Source organism: Cherax quadricarinatus, chromosome 9 (assembly GCF_038502225.1).
Source record: "Cherax quadricarinatus isolate ZL_2023a chromosome 9, ASM3850222v1, whole genome shotgun sequence".
In the NCBI taxonomy this organism is placed as follows: domain Eukaryota; kingdom Metazoa; phylum Arthropoda; class Malacostraca; order Decapoda; family Parastacidae; genus Cherax; species Cherax quadricarinatus.
Window position 1 is genome coordinate 18,511,468 of NC_091300.1, and position 14,101 is coordinate 18,525,568.

At 40.2% G+C, this 14,101-nt stretch overlaps 1 protein-coding gene across 8 annotated transcripts in view; it reads right to left on the reverse strand.

The window, feature by feature from the left end:
- Window positions 1-14,101, reverse strand: part of Khc-73 (Kinesin heavy chain 73) — an 886,736-nt gene that overhangs the window by 473,379 nt on the left and 399,256 nt on the right. For all 8 annotated transcript variants that reach the window (XM_070083276.1, XM_070083279.1, XM_070083274.1 and 5 more), the window contains 4 exons: window positions 8,271-8,432; window positions 7,947-8,037; window positions 7,612-7,758; window positions 3,485-3,659 (listed from right to left, as the gene is read on the reverse strand). In XM_070083276.1, the coding sequence (XP_069939377.1) occupies window positions 3,485-3,659; window positions 7,612-7,758; window positions 7,947-8,037; window positions 8,271-8,432 (575 nt within the window). The remainder of the gene's footprint in view (window positions 1-3,484; window positions 3,660-7,611; window positions 7,759-7,946; window positions 8,038-8,270; window positions 8,433-14,101) is intronic.

Sequence of the window (14,101 nt, forward strand, 5' to 3'; positions counted from 1 at the left end):
ATGTATTAAATTTTTTTCAGGTGTAATAATTTTTCTGCCTGATTTTTGTGTGCACATTTAGTGATTTAGGGAGTTATTTAGTAATAATAATTTTCTGTGCAAATACTATTAATAATTTCATGTACCTATGTGCTTTGCTTTGTGTACACAGATTGTGGATGGAGTCTGTTTACCAGTCTGGGTACCTGCCTGTAGGTATTACAGATGATTTACCTTTTCCAGGTGTTGACCTACTACTAGGCAACAATATTATGGATCTTCTCAAAAGTGAGGAATGTTTGGTTTGGAGGGACCCTGATTTAAAAGGTGTTGAGGTGAAAACTAATACTGCTGTGACTGAAAAATTTTCAATGTGTACTATGTCTAGCCAGGTTAGCAAGGGAAGAACTTCTGTGTCTCGCTTTGAACTTTCTCCTGACTGTGGTGATGATTTGGGCCTGGGGAGCCAGGAGACTTTGGACAGTGATGAACTGGCCCAGGTCAAACCCGGTTTCGGGGGGGGGTCTTGGTGCTGGCATGGGGGAGAATACCCTGACTCTGAAGCAGCTGGTTGAGGTCCAGGGATGTGGTGACTCCTTGAAGGCTATTCAGTTGCCATCTGTTGCAGAGGAAGTGGTTCCCAAATTTAACACATGTTTCTTTTCCAGAATATATGACCATGCAGTCATGTTAGAGCCATTCGAGGATAAGGTTCTGAATTTTTTACAGATTCCTACTGGAGAATATTTCAGTATTGAGAAGGGAGAGCTGGATAATAAATATTTACCAATCACTTATCTTTTTACCAGGTTACCAGAGTTCCTGTCCCTTCCTAATAATTTTGTGTGTGTGGTTTTGAGATTTCTGGTAAAATTTTGTCAGCTAGGCTTTCAACAAGCCAACCAGAGGTCATATTTTATAAATTGTCATGTAGTTTTGAGAGATTTACTTAAGGTTAAATTTCCCTATCACTCTGAGTGTACAGTAGAGTGGTTTTACCAGTCTCTCAGGACAATGCATGTTTGTTTTCCCCAGTACCAGAAGGACTGGGATGAGAGTATTCCCCTCCTTTTCATTACCGTGTGGTGAAGTACTCTGGAATCATTAAGTCATGGGCTAGGTGAGGATTGTGATGCTTACCCCTCAGTGCTTTTTCTCAGTTTCAGAGACTGTTTGGCTAAGATGCGGTGGGAGGCACTAGTGAACCAGCCTGCGAGTCTGCCTAGGGTGATGTGGGACCATGAGGTGGTGCTACATGCTCTGGAGGCTAGAGAGGTGGTGTTGGTGCTGGAGCTGGCTCCTAGGAATGCTATGATTAGTTGTACATTTCAACTGTTGGTGGATGAGGTCTCTGATGAAAATAAAGCCCACACACCCAATCAGGAAACTGCATGTTGTTACTTTTCTCAGCTGTCTGTACAAGACTTCGAAAATGTTACTTTTGATGCTGACGTGGATAAGCTTGGAGCGTTGGCTCAGCTACCATGGAACTTTGTAAATGAGTTTTTTGTGGTTAGAAAAGTGGGCATGAATCCCCATGAGGTAAATGTACCTGAGCACATTCAGTATGTTTTGCATTACAGATGCTTGTTGAGGGAAGAGATGTGTATGGAGAGAGAGATGTGAAGTTTTTTCTGTTTTCCCTGTACTCAGCGAGAGTCAGTAGACATTGCCCAAGGATCTCACACATGATGACACACTTAGCATGTTCAATGACTGCCGCAAAGGATATTTGATAACTAATGCTGAAGGGTTTCCTCTTATGAATAATTTCACTGATGCACTAGATACCACAGTTGTATGTGGCAGGGTTATTTGCTTTTCATGACCCAGTGTGCCAGTTATATATCTATGTATGCAACTGTACTCTACAAATACTTTAAATTTTTGTGTAGGTTGACATGTAATATGACACTGCTTTACACAGCCTGTATGCAAAGTGATAATATTCTTAGTGCTCCTGTAATGACTACTTACGATGATGCACTGTCATGTTCTCTGCAAATAGATGCCAGTTTTACTGATGTTAGTGCTGCGTTCTTGAAAAAAGCAGCAGGACACTTACTACCAGTAAGCTTACCATTTATGCTCCAAGAAAAAAGGAGGCTCTTGCTTGGTGCTGAAAGTGCAGAATTTTTTCAGTCTGACTTTTTTGGGTTATCCTAGGTTCTCTACACATATGCTGCAATGTATGATAATCTATGTAACTGTATTTGTGTATACCTGAATAAACTTATTTACTTACTTATAGTGATCACAGTCCTACATGTCCTTCAAGTACCGAGGACAAATGAAAACCATTGTATTAGCGAAGTGCTGTAAAGTAGGGCCCTCCTATTTTATTAAACATGTCGGCCATCTCTTACCAAGGCAGGGTGACCCAAAAGAGAAACACTTTCACCATCATTTACACATAATCACTGTCTTTGCAGAGGCACTCAGATACGATAGTTTAGATATCACTCCAAACTGCCAATATCCCAAACCCCTCCTTTAAAAAGTGCAGGCACTGTACTTCCCATTTCCAAGAGCCAAGTCCGGCTAACTGGATTTTCTGAATCCCTTTACAAAATATTACCCTGCTCACACTCCAACAGCTCATCAGGTCCCAGAAACCATTCATCTCCACTCACTCCTATCTAACACGCTCATGCATGCTTGCTAGAAATCTAAGCCCCTCACCCATAAAACCTCCTTTACCCCCTCCCTCCAACCTTTTCAAGGATGACCCCTACCCCGCCTTCTTCCCCTACAGATTTATATGCTCTCTAAGTCATTCTACTTTGTTCCATTCTCTCTAAATGACCAAACCACCTCAACAGCCCCTCTCAGCTCTCTGACTAATACTTTTAGTAACTCTACACCTCCTCTTACTTTCCACACTATGAATTTTCTGCATAATATTTACACCACACATTGCCCTTAGACATAACATCTCCAATGCCTCCAGCTGCCTCTCACTGCAACATTTACAACCCATGCTTCACACCCACATAAGAGAACTGGTACCACTATACTCTTGTACATTCCCTTCTTTGCCTCCATGGATAATGTTTTTTTTGTCTCCACAAATACCTCAAAGCACCACTCACTTTTTTTCCTTCATCAATTCTATGGTTAACCTCATCCTTCATACACCCATCCTCTGATAAGTCAACTCCCAAATACGTATCTGAAAACGTTCACTTCTTCCATACTCCTTCCCTCCAATTTTTTCTTTACCTAAATCGTTCGATACCCCTCATCACCTTACTCTTATCTATGTTCACTTTCAACTTTCTACCTTTACACACCCTTCCAAACTCGTCCACTAACCTTTAAACTTTTCTTTAGAATCCCCCAAAAGTACAGTATCATCAGCAAAAAGTAACTATGTTAACTCCTATTTTGTATTTGATTCCCCATAATTTAATCCCACCCCTCTCCCCAACACACAAGCCTTTACCTCTTTTACAACCCCATCTAAAAATGTTAAATTCTCTAGTACAAATTTTAATAAACATACCTTTCCTGTGCCCACTTCTCTATTCGAAGTTGTGATGTCGGAGTAGAGGGAGTCATTTTTGTACCCCTTAATGGATCAAAGGGCATATAAGGAGCATAAGGAGTAGTTGGAGATAAAATATTTCGGAGTTGTTGAAATTGTTTCTCATATTCTTGACGCTGCTTTTCCAAAGCCACTGAAACAATGAAAGATTTAAGGTAGAGTACATATGTTTTGCTAGATTAATTAAAGTTGGATGTTTCAGTATTACAACAGCATTCTACAGTCCTGCATATTAAATCTACAATTTTATGCTGTTTAAAAGTATGATAAAAGTTAGAGACACCTTAATAAAGTTAAACTGGCATGGATAACATAACAATAATTACCACTTATATGGAATAGGTGGTAACTTACTAAATGCTGTAAAGAGTTTTTATGAGGATAGTGAGGCTCAGGTTAGGGTGTGTAGAAGAGAGGGAGACTACTTCCCGGTAAAAGTAGGTCTTAGACAGGGATGTGTAATGTCACCATGGTTGTTTAATATATTTATAGATGGGGTTGTAAAAGAAGTAAATGTTAGGGTGTTCGGGAGAGGGGTGGGATTAAATTATGGGGAATCAAATTCAAAATGCGAATTAACACAGTTACTTTTTGCTGATGATACTGTGCTTATGGGAGATTCTAAAGAAAAATTGCAAAGGTTAGTGGATGAGTTTGGGAATGTGTGTAAAGGTAGAAAGTTGAAAGTGAACATAGAAAAGAGTAAGGTGATGAGGGTATCAAATGATTTAGATAAAGAAAAATTGGATATCAAACTGGAGAGGAGGAGTATGGAAGAAGTAAATGTTTTCAGATACTTGGGGGTTGACGTGTCGGCGGATGGATTTATGAAGGATGAGGTTAATCATAGAACTGATGAGGGAAAAAAGGTGAGTGGTGCATTGAGGTATATGTGGAGTCAAAAAACGTTGTCTATGGAGGCAAAGAAGGGAATGTATGAAAGTATAGTAGTACCAACACTCTTATATGGGTGTGAAGCTTGGGTGGTAAATGCAGCAGCGAGGAGACGGCTGGAGGCAGTGGAGATGTCCTGTCTAAGGGCAATGTGTGGTGTAAATATTATGCAGAAAATTCGGAGTGTGGAAATTAGGAAAAGGTGTGGAGTTAATAAAAGTATTAGTCAGAGGGCAGAAGAGGGGTTGTTGAGGTGGTTTGGTCATTTAGAGAGAATGGATCAAAGTAGAATGACAAGGAAAGCATATAAATCTATAGGGGAAGGAAGGCGAGGTAGGGGTCGTCCTCGAAAGGGTTGAAGAGAGAGGGTAAAGGAGGTTTTGTGGGTGAGGGGCTTGGACTTCCAGCAAGCGTGCATGAGCGTGTTAGATAGGAGTGAATGGAGACGAATGGTACTTGGGACCTGACGATCTGTTGGAGTGTGAGCAGGGTAATATTTAGTGAAGGGATTCAGGGAAACCGGTTATTTTCATATAGTTGGACTTGAGTCCTGGAAATGGAAAGTACAATGCCTGCACTTTAAAGGAGGGGTTTGGGATATTGGCAGTTTGGAGGAATATGTTGTGTATCTTTATACATATATGCTTCTAAACTGTTGTATTCTGAGCACCTCTGCAAAAACAGTGATTGTGTGTAAGTGTGGTAAAAATGTTGAATGATGATGAAAGCATTTTCTTTTTGGGGATTTTCTTTCTTTTTTGGGTCACCCTGCCTCGGTGGGAGACGGCCAACTTGTTGAAAAAAAAAAAAAAATTACCACTTAGTCATTAGTCAGGGCAACACTGAAAATCTTTGGCTTCTTGTCAAGTAAAGAGTACATGAGCCTTTCCAAGTCACAAGGGCATAAACAACAATTTTTACCTGAGTAGATTCTGAAATTCAAGATCCACTTTGTTGTTATAGGTGTAGAGATAACTGCACATTAAATCAACTGAATGGTTTATTACTAGAGGACCACAAGACAGTGAGAAGCTCTCCACTCACTGAGAACCAAAAAGTCAATCATTGTATGAAGTGAATTATGCTTATTATTTTGCATGTTTGAGCCACTCACAGTCCTGCTCAGTTCAGAATCATAAACAAGTGTTCTCATCACCATGCAAATTTTACCTGCCTTCTTAGACCGTGTTCTTGCACTGATTTAATGTAAGACCGAGAGAATTTATCAACTTTTATGGTATACCATTCTAAAGCAAACTACTTCCATGAGATCATCAAACACCAAAGAATACATCTGATATTCTTGGTTACAATATACAAATAACCCGCACATTGGAGAGAGGAGCTTTTGACGACGTTTCAGTCGGACTTAGACAATTTATAAAGTCACACTAACAGAAAAGAGTGAGGAAGCCAGTAAGAGAGGGAGAAGAGGAAGTAGTGGTAGTGATAAGTTAGGTAGTGAGAGTAGCAGTAGAAGAAATTGTGGTAGTATAAAATAGGAGAGTAATTTAGTGGCACATGAGAGAAACGGGAGTGAAGCGTGTAATTTAGTGGCACATGAGAGAAACGGGAGTGAAGAGTGAAGGGAGGGAATAGTAAAAGTAGCAGCAATAGTAGAGGAATGAAGGGGAAGACGTGGGATCAGTCTGCGGACAAGATAAAGGAGCACTGCATGAGAGTTAAGGGCCCATAAGGGGGCCGTTACAGAACACATTTAGGCAGAAGAAAGAAAAACAAAGAAAGAAAAGGAAAAAATATTAAAGGAGAAGAGTAGGGAAAGGAGGAGAAGAAAGTATCAGGTTAAGTCACAAGTGTTCTGAAGTTTGGAGCATTTGACAATGTAATGAGAAAGGAAGGCATCTACAAAGACAAAGCCAGAACTAAGATTCATACAAAGAAAGTTGTGTATAGGGAAAACTTCAATAAGATGGTGACTGTGAAAGCTAAAAGTAGGGTAGACAGTTTTAAAAGAGGACCAGTCAATGGGATGCCTGTGATCTCTAACATGACAATAAAGAGCATTACTGGTGTCAGTAAGACTAACACTTCTTTTGTGTTCTTTGAGTCTGTCAGAAAGAGAGTGGCCAGTCTCTCTTTCTGACAAACTCAAAGAGTATTGGAGAGGGCAAAGGAACAAGAGGAGAGGTATGAACTAGATTACTGCAAAAGGTGTTAGTTTGGCAAATAGTAAGTTTATTGTCTAAGGAATGGAAAGAGTTGTTGAGATTAGAAAGAGTGGAAATACAGGGAAGGCAGAGAACAGGGGCTTTCATAGGAGTAGAGAGTTTGGGAGAGCAGAAAGGCCATTTAGCATGTGATAAGGCAGAGTTTGTGAAACAAAAAGTGTTCTTATTTCTATCTTTCTCCATGCCCTCCACAGCTGTGACCCCTCAATTCCTTGAATCAGAAATTTCCACTTTTTGTAATTCATTCTCTCATCTTGGCTACCCTTCTGATTTCATGAACTCTGCCTTATCACATGCTAAATGGACTTTCTTCTCTTTACTGGCTGTTTCTTTGTAACATTTGATAGGTGTGGAGTTAATAAAAGTATTATTCAGAGGGCTGAAGAGGGTTTGTTGAGGTGGTTTGGTCATTTAGAGAGAATGGATCAAGGTAGAATGACATGGAGAGCATATAAATCTGTAGGGGAAGGAAGGAGGGGTATGGGTCGTCCTCAAAAAGGCTGGAGGGACGGTGTAAGGGAGGTTTAGTGGGCGAGGGGCTTGGACTTCCAGCAAGCGTGCACGGGCGTGTCAGATAGGAGTGAATGGAGGCGAATGGTTTTTGGGACCTGACAAGCTGTTGGAGTGTGAAGGGATTCAGGGAAACCAGTTATTTTTATATAGCCAGATTTGAGTACTGGAAATGGGAAGTACAATGCCTGCAGTTTAATGGAGGGGTTTGGGATATTGGCAGTTTGGAGGGATATGTTATATATCTTTATATATGCTTCTAAACTGTTGTATCTTGGCACCTCTGCAAAAACAGTGATTATGTATGAGTGAGGTGTAAGTGTTGAATGATGATGAAAGTATTTACTTTTTGGGGATTTTCTTTCTTTTTTGGTCACCCTGCCTCGGTGGGAGACGGCTGACTTGTTGAAAACAAAAATTATAATAGCAGATTTATAATAACAAACATAACAGATTTTATTATACCATCAGTGATTACAAGTAACAACATACTTTGCTTATCTTCTTCATGTTGACGTTCGAGGTTTTGTATAGCTGCCTGGATGGGATCATTGCTAAGTTCCTTTAACATAAGTTCTTCCCGAGCAAAGTTATAGTCAATAGGTTGAGCAGGTGTCTGTGGCTCAGAATTATTACCACCTGAAACATGTATTTTTTATCAGTAGCTAAATGTGTATATTCACCACAAGAAAATTTTTTGCAGTTTCTAAATATAATAAAATTATATTACTCAGGTTAATCTAATTTATAATTTTCTAATACTGTATAATTAATAATATCTATAAATACAAAAAACTATTTACTAAACTGACAAAGATAAAACTTACCTGAACTAGTTTTCGGGCAGTTGACACGAAAGAAATAATTAAATCCCCAGAGTATTCTGTCTCCATGTCGTAGCTGCACTTTCTCTGTCACCTATCAACATGCACTTCGTCAATGCTACTTCTAAAGCAATAGTTACTAGATTTTAAAATAAATTATACAATTAAAATTATTTTCAAATTTATGCTCCTAATTCTGGTTTGTGAAGAATTTTTAGAATTTTAAATTATCTTTATTTATAAGCAGCAGCAGTAATAAGCACAAATAAGAGAAAATGACAATGGCTAAGTAAAGATTTGAAGTTAAACAAAAAAAAAATTCTATACCTGGGAACCATTTACACATGTTCGGGCATTTGAATACGGTTCAATGAAGAGATCAGAATTCTCAATTAATAGAACACTATGATGAGTTTCAATTCCTACTCCTGAAAGCTGAATGTCGTTTGGTTCACTTCCGGCATCTGGTCGACCGACCAAAGTGCGCTCCTGAGAATCCCAGAAACACTTTAAGTACAGTATTAAAAAGCAAATTTATGTAGAATATTAAATTACCCTGCATGTTACATGAAATCATTTTTGTTTTTCATCCAAGCTATTTATAGCAGTTAGAAAATGCTAATGTAAAATTTCACCACTTTAAAGAAAGTAAAAAAAAAAACTTTGCCTTTTATAAAAACCCAACAAAGAACAAAACTACTAATGGCAGTGATCAAAACTCTAGGAGAGAGGGATATATATAATATATTTTTTTCAACACATCAGCAATCTCCCACCAAGGCAGGGTGACCCAAACAAGAAACACTTTCATCATCATTCACACATAATCACTGTCTTTGCAGAGGCACCTACATATGACACTTCAGATGTCACTCCAAACAGCCAATATCCCAAACCCTTCAATTAAAGTGCAAGAATTGTACTTCCCACCTCTAGGACTCAAGTCAGGCTAACCAGTTTCCCTGAATCCCTTCACAAAATATTACGCTGCTCACACTCCAACAGCTCAGCAAGTCCCAAAAACCATCCATCTCCACTTACTCATATCTAACATATTTAAGCATGCCTGCTGCATGTCCAAGCCCCTTGCACACAAAACTTCTTTTACCCCCCCCCCCTCCATCCATCCTTTGCCTTCCCTCCACAACAGATTTATACACCTTCCAAGTCATCCTATTTTGCTCCATCCTCTCTAAATGACCAAACCACCTCAATAACCCCTCCTCAGCCCTCTGGATAATACTTTTAGTAACTCCACACCTCCTAATCTACAAATTACAAATTCTTCTTTTTTCAACAAACCAGCCATATCCCACCGAGGCAGGGTGGCCCAAAAAGAAAAACAAAAGTTTCTCTTTTTAACTTTAGTAATGTATACAGGGGAAGGGGTTACTAGCCCCTTGCTCCTGGCATGTTAGATGACATGCATAAATTACAAATTCTTTGCATAATATTTATATCACACATTGCAGTCAGACACAACATCTGCACTGCCTCCAGCCTTCTCCTCGCAGCAACATTCACAACCCATGTTTCACACCTATAAAAGAGTGTTGGTACCAATAAACTCTTACATTTCTTTCTTTACCTCCATGGGTAATGTTCTTTGTCTCCACAAATACCTCAATAAACCATCCACCTTTTTCCCTTCATCCCTTGTCCTTCATAAACCCATCTACTGACACATCCACTCCCAAATACATATATGAACACATTCACTTCCTGCATACTTCCTCTCTCCAATCTGGTATCCAATTTTTCCTTACCTAACTTCAAAAGGCCTACTGGCCCATGCTACCTGGAGTTTATCTGGAGAGGGTTTCAGGGGTCAACATGCCTGCAGCCAGGTCTGAGACCAGGCCTCTTGGTGGATCAGGGTCTGATCAACCAGGCTGTTACTGCTGGCCGCATGCAAGCTGACATACGAACCACAGCCTGCTGGTCAGGTACTGAATTTAGGTGCCTGTCCAGTGCCTTCTTGAATACAGCCAGGGGTCTATTGGTAATCCCCCTTATGTACACTGGGAGGCAATTGAACAGTCTTGGGCCACGAACACTTATTGTGCTGTCTCTCAATGTACTTGTGGCACCCCTGCTTTTCATCGGGGGAATGCTGCATCTCCTGCCAAGTCTTTTGCTTTCATAGGGAGTGATTTTCGTGTGCAGGTTTGGTGCCAATCCCTCCAGGACCTTTCAAGTGTATATTATCATGTATCTCTCTTGCCTGCATTCGAGGGAATACAGATCAAGGCCCTTCAACCGTTCCCAGTAGTTTAGGTGCCTTATCGTACTTATGTGTGCTGTGAAAGTTCTTTGTACACTCTCCAGGTCTGCAATGTTGCCAGCCTTGAAGGGGAAGCATTAGTGTACAGCAGTATTCCAGCCTAGAGAGCACAAACAATTTGAAGAGAATCATCATGGGCTTGGAGTCCCTAGTTTTGAAAGTTCTCATTATCCAACCTATCATTTTCCTAGCGGATGAGGTAGATACACTGTTGTGGACTTTGAAGGCGAGATCCTCTGACATTATCACTCCCAGGTCCTTCACATTACTTTTCCGTTCTACTGTATGGTTAGAATTAGTCATATACCCTGATACATTTTTAATTTCTTCAAGTTTCCCATATCTGAGTAGTTGAAATTTCTCCTCGTTGAACATCATATTGTTTTGAGTGGCCACTTCGAAAATTTGGTTTATGTCCGCTTGAAGTCTCGCGGTGTCTTCGATGGAGGTCACTGCATGGTAATCTGGGTGTCATCCGCAAAGGAAGACACAGAGCTATGGCTTACATCTCTGTTTATGTCAGAAATGAGGATGAGAAATAGAATGGGAGCGAGTACTGTGCCTTGTAGAACAGAGCATTTTACTGTGGCTGCCTCAGACTTTACTCTGTTTACTATTACTCTTTGTGTTCTATCTGTAAGGAAGTTGTAGATCCATCTACAAACTTTTCCTGTTATTCCTTTATCATGCATTTTGTGTGCTATTACACCATGGTCACACTTGTCGAAAGCTTTTGCAAAGTCTGTGTATATTACATCTGTATTTTGTTTATCCTCTACAGCATCCAGGACCTTGTTATAGTGGTCCAGTAGCTGGGACAGGCAGGAGCGACCTGCTCTAAACCCATGTTGCCCTGGGTTGTGTAACTGATGAGTATCTAGGTGGTTGGCAATCTTGCTTCTTAGAACTCTCTCAAAGATTTTTATATGGGATGTTAGTGCTATCAGTCTGTAGTTCTTTGCAATTGCTTTACTGCCACCTTTGTGGAGTGGGGCTACGTCTGTTGTTTTTAATGTGTGTGGGATGTCCATTGTGTCCATGCTCCCTCTCCATAAAATGCTAAAGGCATGCAATAGGGGCTTCTTGCAATTCTTGATGAACACGGAGTTCCATGAGTCTGAGCCTGGGACAGAGTGCATGGGCATGTCATTTATTGCTTCTTCAAAGTCTTGTGGAGTTAGAATAATATCCAAGATTTTTGAGATGACCAAATTTTGGGTTTCTTTCATTTCGTTCATTTGGATTGGTGACCCTTAGTCTGGGCAGTGGCTCACTGAACACTGAGTCATATTAAGACTTTAGTATCTGTGTATGTCCCATCCCACCTAAGCAGGGACCCAATACTGGATGTTGTTTTTCAGTTTGATTTGGCATAAGAGAAGAAGTATTTTGTTTTTTTTCAATTTCCTTTATGGCTTTTAGTTCTTCCTGTGATTCTTGTCTCCTGTAAGATTCCTTCAGCTTTAGTTCATTATTTGCAATTTCACTGACTAGTGCCTCTCTTCGTATTTCAGATATATTGGCCCCACTCAGCAGCTCTGTGAGTCTTCGCCTTCGTCTGTATAGGGAACGTCTCTCTCTTTCTAGTTTACATCTTCTCTTTCTTTTTCTTCATGGAATGTCTTGAGCAGAACTCAAAAACCACAGAATTCATTTTTTCAAGGCAAACGTTCAGATCCGTGTTGTTTAGGATATCTTCCCAGCTTGTTTCATTTAGGACATGGTTTACTTGATCCCATTGTATGTTTTTGTTATTGAAATTGAATTTTGTGAAGAGACCTTCATGACTGCTCACATTTTGCTGCTCAAGAGCCCTGTGCATACATGTCTGTACCTCTATTATGTTGTGATCTGAGTGTATTGTCTTTGATACAGTTATATTATATATACATATCAGATTGTCACTGTTAGTTTAAGGTGAAGTTGGTGCAGAGATTTAATAGTTCATGTGTGTGTGTGTGTGTGTGAATTTTCATCTGAGCTGCCTCCCAGGTTGATCTCTGCTAAAACACTGTTTGCTATACTCCTCCATTTTAGGTGCCTCAAGTTCACATCTCCTAGTAGTAAAATGTTTGGTGCAGGAGTTGGGAGACTTTCCAGACAGTGGTCAATTTTCTCAAGCTGCTTCTGGAACTGCTGGAAAGTTGCATCTGGAGGCTTGTATACTACCACAATGACAAGGTTTTGGTTTTCAATATTTACCGCCAAAACTTCAACTACATCATTTGAGGTATTTAGTAGTTCTGTGCAAATGAACGACTCTGTGACATACAGGCCATCCTCCCCTTGCTGCCTGTTTAGTCTGTCACATCGGAATAGTTTAAAACCTGGGATCCATAGTTTTTTGTCATAATGATCCTTTATGTGGGTCTCTGTGAATGCTGCAAACATTGCATTTAACTCCGTGAGCAGTCCCTTGATGTAAGGAATTTTGTTGTTTTTTGACGGCTTTAAATCCTGTATGTTTGCGAAGACAAATGTCATTTTATTGGTGGAATTTAGGGGGGTTTTATCTGCTGGCTCTAATATCTGTTGTTCTGGAGTAGAGGCCAATGTCCATGCCTCTGCTCCAGAAGTGTTTTCAGTTGGTATAGGATTACTGCCATTTCTTGCCAGTCTTTTTTTCCTCCTGGCCCTAAAAAACCTCTGTCCCTGGAGAGGGCGTGGCTCCCCTCTTTTATTTCCCATAGTCTGGCTGGTCTGCATCTTCTAGTCCTCTTTAGATGATGTGCCTGACAGTATGCACTGTAGCACATTCTTCCATGGATTGATGAGTGACACATTTCTAGGGGTAGGTCTTACACCTATTATATGACATAGGACAAGAGGAGCACTGCAGCAGGCCTACTGACTCATGCTGGGGAAGTTCTACTCATATTCAACCTTTCTCACTCATATATTTACCCAACCTATTTTTAAAGTTACCTAAACCTCAATGATCAATGGCAGGCCAGTAGGCATGTGAGAGGAATCTGCCCAGCATGGGCCAGTAAGCTTACTGCTGAGCTCACAGGATATGAAAACACTGCATGTATTAACTACTAGTGAAAAAAATTTTACTCTCATTTGTGAGGCCTGAAAATATAACCCTTGCATCTTATGAGAGGGGTTAAGCAAAAATCTGATTGTTTAAAATAAAGTAAACCATTGTGTCTTATGGATCAGTGCACCTTATGCCCAGTAATATACAGTATATATGTATGTATGTTATTTCATGAATGAGCAAAATTATTTACAAATATTATCTCAGACCTGAGCAAGACCTGAACCTGTGCACTCTGCAAGCTACAGCACTTACACCACACAGCTAGACCCCAGATAAGTATGGGCAACCAGTTAAAACTAGGCATTGTTTCCCATAAGAAATAATGCAAATACAATTAATCCATTCCAGAAACCCAAAAATATTCACAAAAAATACATTTTATAGAGATTAATTATAGTTTTAATACACACAACAAACATTTATATTATTTATTATCACACTGGCTGATTCCCACCAAGGCAGGGTGGCCCGAAAAAGAAAAACTTTCACCAGGCACTGTACTTCCCATCTCCAGGACTCAAGTCCGGCCTGCCGGTTTCCCTGAACCCCTTCATAAATGTTACTTTGCTCACACTCCAACAGCACGTCAAGTATTAAAAACCATTTGTCTCCATTCACTCCTATCAAACACGCTCACGCATGCCTGCTGGAAGTCCAAGCCCCTTGCACACAAAACCTCCTTTACCCCCTCTCTCCAACCTTTCCTAGGCCGACCCCTACCCCGCCTTCCTTCCACTACAGACTGATACACTCTTGAAGTCATTCTGTTTCGCTCCATTCTCTCTACATGTCCGAACCACCTCAACAACCCTTCCTCAGCCCTCTGGA